This window comes from Phragmites australis, chromosome 2 (genome assembly GCF_958298935.1).
Source record: "Phragmites australis chromosome 2, lpPhrAust1.1, whole genome shotgun sequence".
NCBI classification, from domain to species: domain Eukaryota; kingdom Viridiplantae; phylum Streptophyta; class Magnoliopsida; order Poales; family Poaceae; genus Phragmites; species Phragmites australis.
Window position 1 is genome coordinate 9,283,467 of NC_084922.1, and position 16,635 is coordinate 9,300,101.

At 44.0% G+C, this 16,635-nt stretch overlaps 2 protein-coding genes and 1 long non-coding RNA gene across 10 annotated transcripts; 1 reads left to right on the plus strand and 2 right to left on the minus strand.

Annotated features, from left to right (window-relative positions):
* Positions 1-288: 288 nt before the first annotated feature.
* LOC133909837 (glutathione S-transferase T3-like) lies at positions 289-1,299 on the minus strand. The gene is made up of 2 exons (XM_062352385.1): positions 858-1,299; positions 289-785 (listed from the first exon to the last, which is right to left on the minus strand). Exons 1-2 carry the CDS (start codon positions 1,263-1,265, stop codon positions 477-479), a joined length of 717 nt encoding a protein of 238 aa, XP_062208369.1. The 5' UTR covers positions 1,266-1,299; the 3' UTR covers positions 289-476.
* A 2,461-nt stretch (positions 1,300-3,760) lies between these two features.
* Positions 3,761-8,936, minus strand: LOC133898496 (uncharacterized). Of its 6 annotated transcripts, none has more exons than XR_009906249.1 (11): positions 8,276-8,936; positions 8,013-8,195; positions 7,179-7,288; positions 6,243-6,351; positions 5,918-6,073; positions 5,470-5,585; positions 5,152-5,318; positions 4,719-4,849; positions 4,482-4,622; positions 4,323-4,381; positions 3,761-4,088 (listed from the first exon to the last, which is right to left on the minus strand). XR_009906249.1 is itself a non-coding variant. In XM_062339229.1 (10 exons), the coding sequence occupies exons 1-9, from the start codon at positions 8,867-8,869 to the stop codon at positions 4,515-4,517; spliced, it is 1,674 nt and encodes a 557-aa protein (XP_062195213.1). In that variant the 5' UTR covers positions 8,870-8,936; the 3' UTR covers positions 3,761-4,381; positions 4,482-4,514. The 6 variants fall into 6 exon arrangements, 2 of the variants coding, with proteins under 2 accessions (XP_062195213.1, XP_062195205.1); XR_009906250.1 differs by having other exon boundaries at positions 3,761-4,074; positions 4,323-4,400; XR_009906248.1 differs by having other exon boundaries at positions 4,323-4,400.
* A 5,399-nt stretch (positions 8,937-14,335) lies between these two features.
* On the plus strand, positions 14,336-16,269 carry LOC133898519 (uncharacterized). Of its 3 annotated transcripts, none has more exons than XR_009906253.1 (3): positions 14,336-15,295; positions 15,437-15,591; positions 15,681-16,269. It is a non-coding gene; the product is annotated as an uncharacterized LOC133898519 (long non-coding RNA). The 3 variants fall into 3 exon arrangements; XR_009906252.1 differs by having other exon boundaries at positions 15,805-16,269; XR_009906251.1 differs by having other exon boundaries at positions 15,437-16,269.
* Positions 16,270-16,635: the final 366 nt, after the last annotated feature.

Here is a 16,635-nt window from a genome sequence, read left to right on the forward strand (position 1 = left end):
TTTAATGTTCCAAGTAGAGTCGGTCCAATCCATGTGGTTAGGACATCTTATTATAATGCTACTACTACGAAGGCACCATGTGCATTGTACCTGCGAATGAATACAAGCGCTACTATTGCAGTCCTGAATGAAAGTACCTGAATGTGACAAATATTACAAAGCAAAGTTCATAATTCCGAAGGTGCACAGTACCATGACACACACATATCCATCAATATTACAGTCCGAATAACAAATATTTGACGAGTTGAACCGTCCTACTCTCGGTTTTCTAGGACCTTCCACCGCGCCATTATGTCTTCCTGGCGCTTCCTATAATACTCCCGCAGTGGTCCCGAAACAGTGTCCAAATCAACCTTCATAATTCTTTCGTCTTGGTCATTCATTCGGACAGTCACTTGGAGACGCATCACCTCCAGCTGCTCCTTCTTAAGCTCCACCATCACTTTCTTTGTTTCACTGATGTCCTGCAATTGTCATTCATATGCTCCTCCGGACACGGTTGGAATTGAAGACTGCGACGGTGACTTGCGCGCTCGGGAAGCTTTCGCTTGGTCACGGCCAATAGGACGGGGAAGGTCCGTCGACGCGTTGGAAGCGGCATCATTTGGGACGTCATTGCCTGCAGCTTGGCTGCACTGTGCTTCCGCAAGCTCCAAGACCTTCTGCGCCTTTGCCGCTTCGTGTGCATGCCACTTTGGGTGCTCGGCCAGCAGCACCCAACAGTGGGTGTACGCGAATGGTTTTCCCTCAATTGCTTTATACGCGGAGCACGCTCTAGCCATCTACGAAGCATATAAATATAAGTCATGTTCGACTATACATGCATGGACAATATCAGCGAAATGTACAGTTACCTTGTCACGTTCATTGGTGCCACTCGGGTTCAGCTGCTCCACCTTCCTGTAATGCACCGTAAACTTTGTCACGGCATCCGTGATCAGCTTCATATGATTGATGAGCGCTTTGTCGATCCTCGGCATCATGCTGTCCTTCTTGTAAGTGTTGAAGTACTTTGCGATACGGCCCCAATAGGTCTCTCTGGACTGATCCGTGCCCACAACCGGATCTTGGCTAACGTTAAGCCAGGCCGACACCAACAACTCATCTTCCTCGTCAGTCCATTTGGTTCTATCAGTTTTCGCGTCCACCTTCTTCTTCTTCCTCGAGGTGACCTTCTTCCTACCCTTCTCATCGCTCCCTAGACTGAACTGGCCTAACTCGGACTGCCCTCTAAGATCAGTAGGCTGTGAGAACTGCGACATCTCTGCTTGTGGACCGTCGATTGACCCCCCCTGGGTACCCATGTCTTGACCCCCCCCCCCCCCCAAGTCATACGGTCGAAACCGTCCTGCAGGATGCTCTCGTAAAAAGGATCCATTCCGCCCCTTCAATTAAGATAAGTTTCAAAATTTATGATAAAGATCACAGGTAATAGGGCAACAAGCGGGTAATATGTGATAAAGATGACACTTACAGTCCAAATGCTAATAGACATATCACCCAAATGTAGCAAGCCGAACATTACAAAACATTATGCATAGTACATCAATCTTTGATTCACCACAATGTACTCAAATCATGGCCTTTGGACCACCTATGGCCTATTCATAAACAAGACTACCTAATCACTCCAGCAGCACACTTACAGTCCCAATGCTAATAGACATATCACTCAAATATAGCAAGCAGAACATTGCTATACATTATGCATAGCACAGCAATCCTTGATTCACCAGAAGGTGCTTTCCTCCATACAAGATACATTATCAAGTATTGTAGTTACTACCTAATTTGATGCATTTACCCTTTACCAGGATTAAATTTTCCAAAGCTTCTTGTAAGGCATTTTTTTTTCTGGTACTTACTCTGTAGCATAAGTTTGGTGTCCAAAGTACAGAGCTTCATCGTTTCATAAATTTTATCCAGAACAATCAAATTGTAATTACAAATGACCTACACCTGGTTCAGTAAAATTTGCAATGTGTATAGTGTGTCTACCATGGCCGTATTAGCTGCATGCATGTAGCACAAATGACCTTCAGCAGGTTAAGTAAGATTTGCACCATTATTTCCAAAAAGTGGTGCTTCTGAAAAGCCACCACATGAGCCAAGTTGTAGACTGCTTGCAACATTTTATTAGGACATAGCAGAATCTAGGTGTTTTTGTATTCCGCAAAAAATTGCCACCCAAATTTGAGTCAAAGACTAATGCAACTTGGGTACTCAGGATGTACACCCAAACTCAACTCATGGCCTTTCCATGGACCAGTAGAAGCAATCAAATTGCGGACACCAAATGCGGACAACATTCTTATTGCCATACAGAGGAAATATTTGTGCCATACTGATACAAAACAAAGTGGGGACAATAAACATGATAGCAGTTCAGTTCATCACACAGCTTAAGCCGACAACAAACGAGCATTTTCGGGTTACCAAACTAACTACGGGCACCAGACGCACATCGCACAAGACCACAACAATGGATGACACCTTTCCATCCTTACCGGCGGCCAGATTACAACCGCCAGGACCTATCAGACTCAATCGAACCGCAATCTACACTAGTGGAGCACAGCACGTCATCCGAGCTCCCTTCAGTTTGGTCCGAGTCATCACCAGCGATGTTGAAGGAAGCCCATGCCTCTCCTTCGACCCCATCGCTAGTCCTGTCCTCCTCCTCGGTGGACACGGACAGAGAACACCGGCGCATCGCATCCTCCACCTGGAAGACTAGCTGACCCAAATCGCCGGCAATTGCATCCACTTGTAGAAGCGCCATGTTGAGATCGACGGCCGCTGGTGTGCTCTCTGGGCTCATGTTGTCGGATGCTACCTTCTTCAACGCGTCGGCTGCATCCTGCACTTGGTCTTGCATCAACGAGACAAGCGTCGCCAGAGCTGCCGCGTCCATCTACATAGTTCACCACGGCAATCCGATGAGGCCGATGACTCCCCTTCACCGACGGCAACGCAAGTTCACCCCGCCCTCCCACCACCTCCTCCGCCGTAGTGCGATGCACAGAACCCAGGACCCCCTGCGATGCCTCCATCGCCCACCCCGTCCGGACTTCCCCCATGTCCGAGGTCTCCTCAATCGACCTCCGCCGCCGCCGCCTCCCCACCCCTCCGCCTGTTCACTGTATCTCGCCGAACCTTCGGCTATGCTGCAACATACCGAGGACCTTCGCGTCCTTCCCCCTTGTCCACCAACCGCTCATTCTACCGCAGGCGCCGCCTGCCCCCCCCCCCCTCCTCCGTCCCCCGCGCCGCAAGGGCCGACGACCCTACTGACCTCAACTACACGCCGGAACCCAATCCATGTACCCACCCTTCCCCGGATCTACGGCTCGGGTATGGCGGCTGGGATGTACCTGCCGTCGATTCGACGTTGCACCGACTGGCCGCCTCCGCCGACGTCGACGCATCCGTCCCCGCGCGGCCGCCCTGCTCCCCTGGCCCGAGTCGCCAGCCCTCCAACCCTTGCGCCTCCGTCCTCCCTGCTCGTGCCGCCTCCGCTCCGGCTCTCCGCGGCTTCCGCACCAGCGCGCGACGCCAACTGCCGGACAGTTCTCCGCTCTCCGTCTGCGCGAAGGGAACGGAGAGAGGTTCCCACAGCCGAGGGAACCTCTCTCCTTTCCCGTCCCACACCGCGCCGGGAGGGGAAGCGATTGGGAGTGCTCGCCCGTTCCCGTCTCAGGCGTTTTCCCATCGCGAAGGGAATGAGCCCCGGGACGGGAACCCGTTGGGTTCGGTCTAACAAGGATTGGAGCAATTTTAGAACCAACTTGGAAAGATCAGACAAGTGAATCCACTTATACTGTTTGTATCACCGCACACAACTATCGATGACGATTGTTAATTTTGTTTCCAAAATGTTGTTTCTGCATCTTCTATTTGTTCATTATTACGGAAAAGAAAAGGCTTGTGCCTTCCATACAATTCTCTGTAGGAAGCAAGGGCATCTCCAACCGTTGACGACCATCCAATGAAGGGTGAACGATCAGCATTGAACCTGCCAACCCCGGCACCTCTCTTCAGTTTGTTTTCTCGAGGGAACCAAGCTTCTGCCTGAGATATCGTGGCTGTAAGATAAATAAGTCATTCATCAAAACGGCATACTCATCAATAGTGTTCCAACAAAACACAAGGTGGGGCCAGATCAGTTGTCTGGTAACTTTCCAATTGCTTAAGTGAAACACGTGGTTAATATCCCAACTGCTACTCCGGAAAAACAGTAGTTAAGAGATCTGGCTCCTCAGTCACGTGGGCATCATGGAAATGTACCCAAATTTGAAAATGTATATCAAATACATCACCATGATATTCATGCCGTACGTAGCAAATGAGTCCCTCTCTATCGGAACGTATGAACACTCTCTGCGACACGAGACAAACTATGAATATCAGAGGAAAAAAGGCAGAATAAAAACCAAGTTGTCAGGAAATATTAGGAAAAAATGCAAGGTAGTATAAACCTTCCAGTGGGTTTAGCTGACCAAAACTGAAAATCAACGCAGCTCCAATAAGCAGACACACTCGATATGAGGAGTGTGGGGAAACATATCTACAGGTATTACACTCTTCAGCTCGTAGCATCCTCTCAAATCTTTTTCTTCCTGCAGACAAATTCATTGAAGCAGCAGCTAAGTATCACAACACAGCTACAATACCACAAGGAAATTGGTAGCTTCCGACAGTAGGACAAAACATACCACCCCGTGACAAAGGTAGTCCAAATCCCGTGCACAAGTAGCTGGATTACATGAGACGTAAACTATTCGAGGGGCTTTAACTTCTAATAGCCACTTGATTAACTTCATGTGCATCCCTGGCCGATTAGGATCTGAAAAATTTATTGTTGTTAGTTAGGTCTTAACAAACCAAACTAGAATTAGAACTGATCAAGGATAGCTCTAAAACTTTTTGAAATTTCGTATCAAATTTGTTGCAGAAGTGCACCACTAAAAAAAAGCTTCATATCTAAATGTGCTATTACAGTATTACCTGTATGCAGGTAGTGGAAAGACTAAGATTTAAGACAAATTTCACTTTTCAGAAAGAATTGTTGCTCCCAAACAAAATTGTAGGGACATCATGAGACAACTGAATTTCAGTGCCAATAACAATATATGAGCCAAGACAAACCTGAGATGATTATGTCAGGCTTTGGAAATTCCTTCCCGAATGTTTCATTGATTTTATTGAGGTCACCCATTACAAATGTAGCATTACTGATACCATTCAACTTAGCATTCTTTCGAGCATCTGCAATGGCTTCAGGAACAACTTCGTATCCGTATACATGCTTTGCCCTGAGCAAAGCAGAAGAGCATCACTAACTATGGTTGCCATAAATGAGGTATCATAACAGTTAAAGGGTTTTATGTTAACCAAACAAAACAGTTAGACTCTCAAAGCTGGCAACGATTGTCTCTCAGAATAGCTACACCCACAAAAAATTACCTTCTGGCAAGGGTCAAACCAATGGTTCCAGTTCCACAAAACAAGTCAAGAACAATTTCAGACCCATCTCCTTTGAGCCCAGCAGAATCTTCAATAAGCTTGTAGAGAACATCAGCCTGCAGGAAGAGCTTGCTACTTTCATATGCAGCCATAGGAGGAAACCCTCAGAGCACTAAACATTGAGTTTAAACACAGTTGGGTAGGGACTTCGTTTCAACAATTACATGTTTGCCATTTGCTGGTTTGTCATCTAGGCAAACATACAAGCTCTTTTATCTGCTTGTGCGGGTCTTATTTGGCTTGTGCCTTTTCAGTTCTTTTCATGCATCTACTGGGGGGGAAAATAACAAACATAGGAGGATAGGAGAAACACCGCAATGGTATGGTGCAGTGGTGACAAAAAAAATATGTAACAAAACCTCAATCCATTATTGAAACAAAAACGAACCTGTTTTGTATTAGTCTGGAAAAACGAGTTGGCGGATATCTGGAATATAAGTCCTCTCAACATCTCTGTAATGTTTGGATTCCCATACAAGGTATATTCTTGTTCACCCACAGACGTATTGCCAACAGATGTGTTCACATTATTTATGACACTGACCTACATTAACAGTAGAGGAATTGATAACTGAAATGTTTAATTGGCACAAGAACTAGAACAGTCCGTGCATAGAAGAGCTTATGTGAACTATATGATCAGAAAATCAAGTAGTTTCAAAATCATCTTATTATCATAATGTTATCAAAACAAGAAGGTTCGAATCACATACCACTTCAGGTATTTTTGTGATATTGTCAACAAGAGGCATCAGTAGCTCTGGTTTATAACATGATGTCACAAAATTGACCATCACTTCTGGAGCTCCAGTACTGACATTTCTGGGAAACAACAAACATAATAGAATCTTTAAAGGTGCTCATCACGCAAAAAGATTAGCTCAAATGGTAGCAAAAGGTTCAATAGTTATTTGTTTGCATGGAAATACCTGCATCACATATCCCCAACTTGTCACTTCTCAGCGATATTTTATTTTCAACAGAAAAAATTATATACGGAACATCTTCATAGATAGAAATATATGATCAAGTAGCTAATGAAGCCAAAAAAAATACTAAATTGAGTAAGTATTTAAATATTTAAACACATTATATTGATGATAGAAATATTTGTCCAGCTGTAAAAGTACTTCTTATCAATTCAACATATATGTCATGTTTGTTTAAGTGAGTGAGCCCATTGCATAAACATTTTCCGTAGCCAGATTCTAGCACTAAAAATGTATAATACATAAAATTGGCATCATGTTATACACTAAATAGTAGATATTAGATACTCCCTCCAGTCATAAGTACTTGACGTTTTGGATAATATCCGGTCAAACTTTTGAAACTTTGACCATCATTAACTTTTAAAATGTTTAGTTTGGAAACATAGAAATCATATTTGTAGATTTGTCAAATACTTCCATAATCTCATAAATTTCTTGGATTCTATACATATATATTCTAAAAGAAAATAGTGGTCAAAGGTAGTATTAGAGACCGTGTCATGTCCAAAACGTCATGTATTTTTTATCGGAGGGAGTGTGTGATATAATGATCAAAATTCAAAATGCAATAAATTATATTCAGGTTTCACACATGCAAAATGAGATATGCTACGTCACTGGTAGAACAAGTGAAAAACACAAGATGGGACACCATACCTTCCGGTTCTTATCATAAGATGCTTGAGAAACCCAACATGCTTGTGGACATCATAGGGTGTAAGGCCAAGAGAAGGATCCATCCAGGTTTCTTGAACAACTGCAAGAACCTATGGAAATTAGCAACTAATCAATTCAGCATCCCATAACATGTTAATCAAACACTAAGAGGCAATATGCTATTGCCTCATTAATTCAATGATAGTAAAGTAAACTAATCACACAAAGTTTTGAACAAACAAATAATGCCACTTCTACGGCCACCACCTGTTTAGAGGATGATCACAGAAGTACACCAGCCTCATTAACTCTACAACGACATAGCATTAGAAATGCAACATGGTTCAAGCAATCTGGGTTTGACAGAATCTCCAAGTCACATGGTTCCAAAATTTTAGTACAGATACAGAGAGATTATATGAATACAACAACCACCTCTAAACAATATATATGGAGTACACAATACATTTCTGCACATAAGCAAAATGTAATGTTTCTCTGATGTAATGTTTAACACCAGTCGCAGCCTCATTAACTAGTGCCAACAAAAGACGCTACCCAAGCAACCTTGTTCACAAATTGAAGTGCAGCATATTATCAAAATTCACACAAATCAAAGACTACCACCAACCAGTCCAACCAGAAAAGTACCAGTGCTAAAATCTAAACGAGTGGGACTGAGCTATATAAGTATACCACCACACTTCAAGGAGATTTTTATCCAAATCCACCAAAATGTAAAAAATGAAGTTAGTATTAACCCACTGAACCCGATACATTATCATTTTTTTCGAATGAAGAAAATTCGATGCATTAAGTCAACCAATTCATCACCTTGTCTGCTGGCTCGCTCTGCAGAAAGCATTTCTGCACATGCAGCACCTTGTCGAAGAACCCTGGTGCGTGCAATCCAAGTGCATAACCATCTGCCTCACTCGTTTCCTGCTTCTCTCCCTCATCTTCCTTCTCCTTCAACTCTTTTTGCACCCACCTCTTCGTCCCGAACGAGAACTCCATCTGCAAAAACGAACACCAAACAAGGCGTCAGTCACACTTAGGACCCAAAACCCATCATAAACTCCGCACCCAAATCTCACCTTGTTCCTGTACCGAAATATCTCATCGCAAGGCACGATGGGCTTAAGGATAGCATCTGGCTCCGAGCTCTCCAGGCACTTCTGATCGAATTTGCCAAAGTTTACGAGCAAGTCGCGGACCTGAAGGTGCTTGTGGTGGATCTGCGCAGCGTACGCGAGGGACTGGGTCTTGCAGCCGCCACAGTCGGCGGCGAGGGGGCACGGGGCCTCGACGGCGTCGTGGTGGGGCTCGATGGTCCTGAGCTTGGCGGCCTCCGCGAAGGCGCCGCGCCGGAGGCGGCGGACGCGGGCGAGGAGGCGCTCGCCGGGGAGCGCGCCGTCGCAGAGCAGGACAAAGGTAGAGCCGGCGACCTTGCATACGCCCTTACCCTTGAAGGCGAGCGCCTCGCATGTGAGCTCGACGGTCTCGCCGCGCTTCGGGAAGTAGCCCTTGCGGGGCGAAGCCGGGGATGGCGGCGGCTGGGACGGCGTGGGAGTAGGCGCAGGCGCTTCCGGGGCGACGGCGGCGATGGCTAGGAGGCGGCGGCGGTGGTGGAGGGGGACGCCGCGGCGGAGGAGGCCGCCGCTGAGGGGGGAGACGGCGTGGGAAGCCATGCGGGGGGCGGGCGCGGGCGCGGCGGGGCGTGGATGGGCAGTGGACGGTGGAGATGGAGCGGGAGAGAAAACGAGGACGGGGATGAGTGTTGTCCAAACGGGCCTGCTCGCCCATGTATGTCTCGGCCTCCTTTTAGTCATGGGCATCGATTTCAAGCCCATCAGTCAGGCCCAGTCAGAGTAGCATTTACGAGAAGTCTACCTCCAAGATTTTCACCATGAACCACAAAATTAGATATCCCCTTCACTAAGATATTTGAATCGTGCAAATCATACCTAAGCTGTTTTAAAGATAGTTTCAGATGATGTGGTAGTATAATTCATTCGTCAGCCTCTCTATTATCTTCTAGCTCTCTTCTTCATTTTCTTCTCCTAGCTCTCTTCTTCATTTTCTCTACCAATCTCCTCATGACCGACACCCTCCACCTCATGTCCCTCCTCTCCCCTCCTACTTGTATCAAGAAAGTAAGAAAATAGAATCCTATCAAAAATAAACAACACACACATACACAAGAAAGTAGCATTCAGTATCGTGATAGCTTCTCAAAGCACTTGTGTACTTAGATTGTGGATTTAACAGTTAGTGAATAGTAAATACTCCCTTCAGTCTGAAATAAGTGTCGTTTTAGATATCGGTATTGTCTCTAAAATACATATTTAATTACTATTTTTTTAATATATTGATAAAGCATAGTAAAAGTATATTATTATGAAAGTATTTTTTGAGACAAATTTACCAGTGTAATTTTCAAGTATCCAAACTAAATACATAAAAAGTAATTTATAGTCAAAGTTCAAAATAATTAATTATATGTAACCCAAAATGATACTTATTTCGGACTGAATGAGTACTCCCTTCAATTATAAACAAGTGTCATTTTTATATCGGTACGGTCCCTAACACACAACTTTGCCTACAACTTTTTACTATAATATATTTATAAAGCATAGCAGAATTATACTATTATAAAATTACTTTTTAAGACAAATCTACTAATATCATATTTAAATATCTAAACTAAATACATAAAAGTCATTTGTAACCAAAATTTAGAATGGTTGACTACATGTAACTCAAAATAACATTTATTTGTGACTGAGGGAGTAACATCTTTTTGCGAGGCGTAAAAGAAAATTGCTGCTATGGTTAGTAAAGATTATCCTATCTAATTAGATCGTACTAGCTCAACAAAAATAACTTGCCCTGGGTACATATAAAGGTGGTTTTGGCTATTGATTTTTATGGTGGACAATTTGTTTGTTAAGTCAGCTTAGGCCACTCCCAGTGCAAATGTCCTAGAGCAGTGTATATTCTCTTTCACCTCAAATAGGCACTAGTATAAAAAATCACTATCTAATGCAAAGTTTCTTCTACATCTTAAAAAAATATGCCACTTTTATTTTCTATTGGTTCAAATTTATTTGCTTTGTTTCATGGAACATAATGCAAGAATATAGATATTGACCACCCCAATGTATTTCTTAGCTTATTTCTTGTATTGGATTTCATGCTTAGCTTATGTCTTATGGAAGACACTAACTCTCTCATCTCTTTTAATTTTTTTGCCACATCATAAAATATCATATGTGACCTGATCATTTAATACTAAAAATAAGCCAAGATGTAGCACTGGAGCGGCCTTATGAGATCATGTTGTATGGTTAAGGCCCTGTTTATTTCAGCTTTGGATTCTGCTTTCAGCTTTTATAATTCAAAGCTGAAACAAACAGGCAGCTTTTGGTTATAGCTTTTTAAAATCTGTTGGTTGGATTGTGAGAATCTGAGAAGCTGATTTTTCTCAGCTTTTGATAGATTGTGAAAATCCATTTTACTAAACTGTCCATTAAATTTTTTTAGAATCTACAGTCTAAAAGCTTTTCACAATCCAGCTTTTCACAATCTAGCTTTTCACAATCCAGATTTTATAAACTGCTTTTCAGAATCACTAGCTGAAACAAACAGGCCCTAAGACAGTGTGGTGCGACATGACGTTAACTATAATTAAACTATAGTTGCATCTTATTCGAAATGCTCAAGGTAAGTTGTTTTTAAGTTGTATGCACAAACCAGCTAACATTAGGACTAACATCATACTAAGTTGCATGCACTAAACAATTGAGTTAAAAAACTTAGCTGATGATAAATGTTGAACAATTTCCTTGTACTTCAATAATTACGACCTAGTTTTACTTGCAAAAGAAATTCTAAGGCCTCTTTTCTTCAAGGTGTGTTCAACCATACACTATGGGTGGCAAATCAAATAGCACATATTAAACAAGCTTTTGCAAGAAGAGATGTAAAAAACTAGAGGGCTTAAATACTAATAACCTGTAGCCACGGTTCACAAATGCGTCGGTAACCGTCCAAAAATCGCGGTTACCGATTGTCGGAGGGTTAACTCCTGTCGCAGGGATCCTGAGGGACTCCTTTTTAGAGATTCGGCCGGGGGATGATCCTGAATATGTTTGTCGGAGAAATAAATGGGTATAAATGCGATGGCCGGTGGGGTGGAATGATCTAGTGCGAAACGAAGTAAATGCACTAGGGTTTAGACAGGTTCGGGCCGCACGGAGGCGTAACACCCTACTCCTGTATGGATACTATAAATGCCCTGAGAATGTCCCTTAAGGATGTTGCTGGTTACAAGAGTGTTTGTCTATCATAAAGCCTGGGACTTCTTGCTCTTCGGTCTGTGTGTATCTGTTGGCTTTGGGTGCTCTTGGGCTTCTTGATCTTCTCTACTCACTTCCTCTGGGATTTTCTCACTTCTGAGAGATTGTCTAACTCATCCAGAGCCTGTCCAACTTCCGAGAGCTTGTTCAGAGATTGTCTTTGTCCGTGCTGCCAGCTGCTTTAAATACCCGCCGGCAGTAGCGTGCCCCGAAGGAGAGGGCACGAGTTCCAAGGCACCATAAATGGAAAGGGCGTCATCATAGCTTCTGTGTGAAATGACCGGGGGTGGAAAAAGCTCCCCGCGCCTGGTCATTCATCACCATAAATGCACTAGCAACGGGCGCCGTGGAGAGGGCCCACCGGGCAGCCACAGAGCGGCCCGGCGTGCCCACCCTGTCTTGTTCTCCTGCCACAGCAGCGAGGTAGGCGGAACGCCTCGGCCCTCACGACGTTATCTCGAGACGTGTCAGATGACACGGGATGGGACCCGTGCATTTAATGTCCCCACACCCTTCTGTCAGAATGTGGCAGGAACTGACACCGTGCGTGGCGGGAGCAGTTGAAGGTGACAGGCCACGCGCGCTCTTAAATGCGGCCTCGGGCCTTTGACCGGCTGACACCTCATCAGTGGGCCCTTGTGGGGGGCCACGGACGGAGGGGCTTGGAGGGGTCACTGTTCACCTCCCCGAGCACTCTCTCCCGAGAATGCCCTTCCTCGGTCCTCAGGGAACCGAGTGCTCGGGGGCTACTGTTCACCTCCCCAAGTACTCTTTCCCGGGCACGCTTGTACGGACCCTCGGGGGACCGAGTGCTCAGGGGCCGCTGCACGCAGCCCCGAGCACTCTCTCCCGGAACTTCCTTCAGTGGATCCTCGGGATACTTGGGTGCCCAGGGGCCACTGCTCGTGGCCCCAGGCACACTTTCCCGGTACTTAGTTTTCCTAGTCATCGGGAGACTCGGGTGCTCGGGGATCACCATATACCTCCCCAAATACTTTCTTCTCAGCACTTAGACTTCACAGATCATCGAGAAACTTGGGTACTCGGGGACCACTGACTGCGGTTCCGAGCGCCCTCTCCCGAGACTTAATCTTTTTTGTCTTGCGGAGGCGACCCTGTGGGATGGCGCCACATGACAGATTGCTGGCCTGGTCTCGAGATTCGGGGACTCTCAGTTCCTGATTCACCGACACCGACCTTCTCGGTTCGGTCCGGTTTCAAAAACCGAACGGTAACTGAAATTTGAATTAAAAAATTCAAAAAAATAAAAAAAAATAAAAAATTAAAAAAATTCTTAAAAAAAACTAGACAAAATTCTAAAACCTTCTGTGAATTTTTTTTCTTCAAAAATAATGTCGTTTGCATCATATTATATTGGGAGGAAGTTTGAAAAAAATTGAAGCATGCAGCTCAGTTATTAACTCATGTTAAGGAAAAGTGTAACATGCAAACACATATTTTTCTTGTGTAAAGCGTATTTTAAGAGAATCTTTAAAATTGATTTCACTTTATTTAGAGTTTTATTAAATTCTCTATGATTTTTACAAAGTTCGCAAGTATAAAGTGAATATGTTAAGAAACAGCATGTAATTAACTTTTTCATGTCTACTATTATTTTTCCTACATAAATCATAGTATAACTAAGCTAATGAAAGTGGTTTCACTAATTTTTGAGGTGTGATGGGTCAGTTATGAATTAATCTAGTCGCAACATATTTACACAATCATGCATATTATAATAACTAATTCATGAGTTCATGTATTTTTAAAAGACATATGATCATGTAAGAAGACTAACAAAATTAGTTTCATAATTTTTGGATTAGCAAAGAGTAAACTATTCATTTAACTTGGTTTAACAAATACAATTTCTCACAGAAAATTTTGAATTTTTTATGAGTATAAATACTTTTATCATGTAGATCATGTCACAAGAAAACCAACAAAATTTGTTTCACTTGATTTGAAGCTCAGATGAATTAGTTATTGATTTTAGAAGATTGAGATAATTTTTGGGTTCTTTGTTGAACTTCACTGAAAATCGAGAAAACCGTTCGATAAATCGAGAAAACCGAGTGCTTACCGAGAAAACCGAGCGGTTACCGACAATACGGAAAATTCAAGAAAACCGATCGATAAATCGCAAAAACCGCTCAGTAACCGGTCCAAACCGACCGGATACTGAACGGCTAAAATCACGATTTTTTTTCCAAATTTCAAATTTTACCAAATGAATTTTCTCCAAATTTATTGATTTTTTGACCAGTAACCGCGGTTATCGCGAATTTTCGGTTACCGTCGGAGCTCGATAACCGAGCTCCGGTCGGTAAATTTAACCCTGCCTGTAGCACGAAGTTTATAGTGGCTGCAAACCAAATGTGGATTTATTTGTAGTCATGTGATAGGACACATTTGTTGGTGTGTAAGTGCATGATGGTATGTGCATGTCTGTGGGCCCTCTTGTAATAATTGATGGGTCTGAACATTTTTAGAGAGTTAAATCATGATTATCCTTTACACCGCCAAATTTTTTCAGATTTTTTTTAAATTTTTTATAATTATTTCGATAATGTTTTGAATTTTAAAGTAATGAAATGAATTATTTGTCGTCTTCTAATAGAAGATAATAGCTTAGTTATCCAATTTTTTTTAAAAAATACCTAATTTATAATTTTTTATTTTCAAATATCTCTATCTCTACCTCTATCTACCACTTAAAACGTTTGCAATGCATCCTTTCGTCTGCCCCAGTCGGACGATCGTCCGCTCCTCCCCCGTCCGATCAGTCCCGCGCACCCGTGCTCCTCATCGCCCGTCCAACAGCTCCCGCCCGGCAATCACGCTACACCCTTCCCCACCACGCCCGTCGCGTCTCCTCATCGCGCGTCCAACAGATCCTGCCCGGCAATCACGCGCCACCCTTCCCCACCACGCCCGTCGCACCTCCTCATCGCCCGTCCACCGCCGCCACTCTGCGCGCCCTCCCCCCACGCTTGTCGCGCCGCCGCTCCCATCCCACCTCGACGCCGCACCGCTCCAAGCTAGCTGTCGTGGCCGCCCGTCGTCTGCCGCGATCGAGCGTCGATGCTACGCCCCTCCTTCGCGGCATCGTTCCGACGCCCCTCCTTCGCGGCGGCGACCTCCCCCTCTTGTCTCATGTGAGCGATTCTCCGAGGGACATGTTCACCGGACTCTCTCCGCCCGAAGCTATTCGTGTCGCCGTCAGGTCTCCACGCCGCCCCACATCGCCGGACTCAACTCCGCCCGAAGCAGCCGAACCAGCCGGGATCCCTCGCTTTCGCCACCGCTTCCTATTTCCTCCCCTAAGCTGCTGCTAGGATGTTGTCCCTGAATCGCATCTCATTCCCGCAGCCGTCGCCATCTCGCCTCTCACCTGCCCACAGGCCGGGTGGCGTCCTGACCAGGTGCAGCAACGCCGTCGCCTCGCCCAGAAGATCTTCGGCGCCATCAAGCTCCAGCTCAGGAGGTTCCTCCTAATAGCGGTGAGCTATTCTTACTTTCAGGACCAGGATGCAAGCTAAAGGAGGGATCTCCATCTCGACTTCACGCAGTGGCCACAGGCCACAGCACTTCAACTTGCAATTCAAACTGCACAAGGATTTCAGATGCCCTCCTTCCATTTCTTCTCTGATTGTCAGATGCTTGTCAACGCTGTAAAAGCTGCCGATCCAATTGACAGCCCTGGACATTCGAGAAAATAATTTTGTGTGCCCTCATGAAGGTTGTGGAAAGGTAATCACCATAATCTGTCCATTGTGTAATTCATTTCGTGATTTGAGCACAGTTTTTTTTTCATGTATGAATGATTCTACATGTTTTCTCATTTCTTACGTATACTGTGAATGCTCACAGCCTGTTTGATTAATTGCTCAGGAGAATTTACATTTGTCAGTACCATTCCTATATATTGGCCAAATACAAATGGAATTATTTCGCGTTACAAAATCTACATCTCTAGAAAATACATACATCTAAACAAGCCACCTGAGATTGATGCTTCCTGACATACCGATCACCCAAATGTCCAGGTGAGTTCGCACTTTCATTTTTTATGCTTTTAGCTTTTGAGGCAAACTGAACATTCTGATCGAATCATATTCTTTACGCTCATGCCTAGGTATTGACTTCATTTAAAAAAACAACAGTTACGACTTTGCGTTTCCGTATTCATGTGAGATTGACATTTAAACAAAAACCGTGTTGACTATTGGTATCTAAGTACGTAGTGCATCTACGTGCAGGAGCCTCCCTGAAAACCTTTGAGAATTGCTGATAACTATGCAAGCTAAAGAGCTGCCCCCTTTTGTTCACTACGAAGATGAGGACATCTTCCTGACATTTGAGGAGTCAAGACTCAAGAGCAATGATCGATAACACCATCATCCAAGAGCTATACGTATTTGCAGTTCTCTTTGAGTCTTTGATTCAGTCGTTCAACAGCTTGGTTAACTGCATGGGTTGTAGGCAAAGAGAAGACTGAATTTTGGCTTCTACGATGGGTTAACTGAACATGCATGTCCTGGAAGCAAGTGCAATCCTGCACTGGCATTATATATGCATATAATTCTGAGTCAAGCTCAGTCTTAGCAGAACAGATAATTAGTTTTTTATTTACTTTGGCGTATATGGAAGAGTAGACATGACTATCTGTTCAAAATTATATACATAGTTCTTACTCAAGTTCAGTCTCAGCAGGACAAAGCATTCATTTTTCATTTACTGATTGTGGTTTATATGGAAGGCTAGAGATGACTATTTGTTCAAAAATAAAGAGCAAATGTTGTTTATGAAGCTAAAGCCTCTCATGGTAGAATTTTTCGTTATGCACGATTAATATTTCTCCTCTTTTATTCAATTCATAAGGAGCTTAAAGCTCTGCTATCATGTTTAAATTGAGGGAAGAGACCAGAACTACCATCCAAGAGCGGGACAAACTACGGAAAGAGATGGTAAAATTTGAACTGCACATTCGTGTACACCATAACTCAAGCTTGAAAGAACAACTCAGCTCTCCGTGTTGTTCCTTTGACTTTGGCATGGGGCTGCCATGTTTTGCTTTCATCTGTCCATTT

What these genes read in the sequence shown, in the direction of transcription:
- LOC133909837 (XM_062352385.1), bottom strand. Translation starts at nt 1,265, where the DNA reads ATGTCGCAGTTCTCACAGCCTACTGATCTTAGAGGGCAGTCCGAGTTA. An exon ending in GCACCAATGAACGTGACAAG is followed by an intron (nt 786 to 857) that starts GTAACTGTACAT and finishes TATGCTTCGTAG; the next exon opens with ATGGCTAGAGCGTGCTCCGC.
- LOC133898496 (XM_062339229.1), bottom strand. Translation starts at nt 8,869, where the DNA reads ATGGCTTCCCACGCCGTCTCCCCCCTCAGCGGCGGCCTCCTCCGCCGC. An exon ending in CTTATGATAAGAACCGGAAG is followed by an intron (nt 6,352 to 7,178) that starts GTATGGTGTCCC and finishes GTTGTTTCCCAG; the next exon opens with AAATGTCAGTACTGGAGCTC. An exon ending in GGTTTGACCCTTGCCAGAAG is followed by an intron (nt 5,319 to 5,469) that starts GTAATTTTTTGT and finishes TGCTTTGCTCAG; the next exon opens with GGCAAAGCATGTATACGGAT.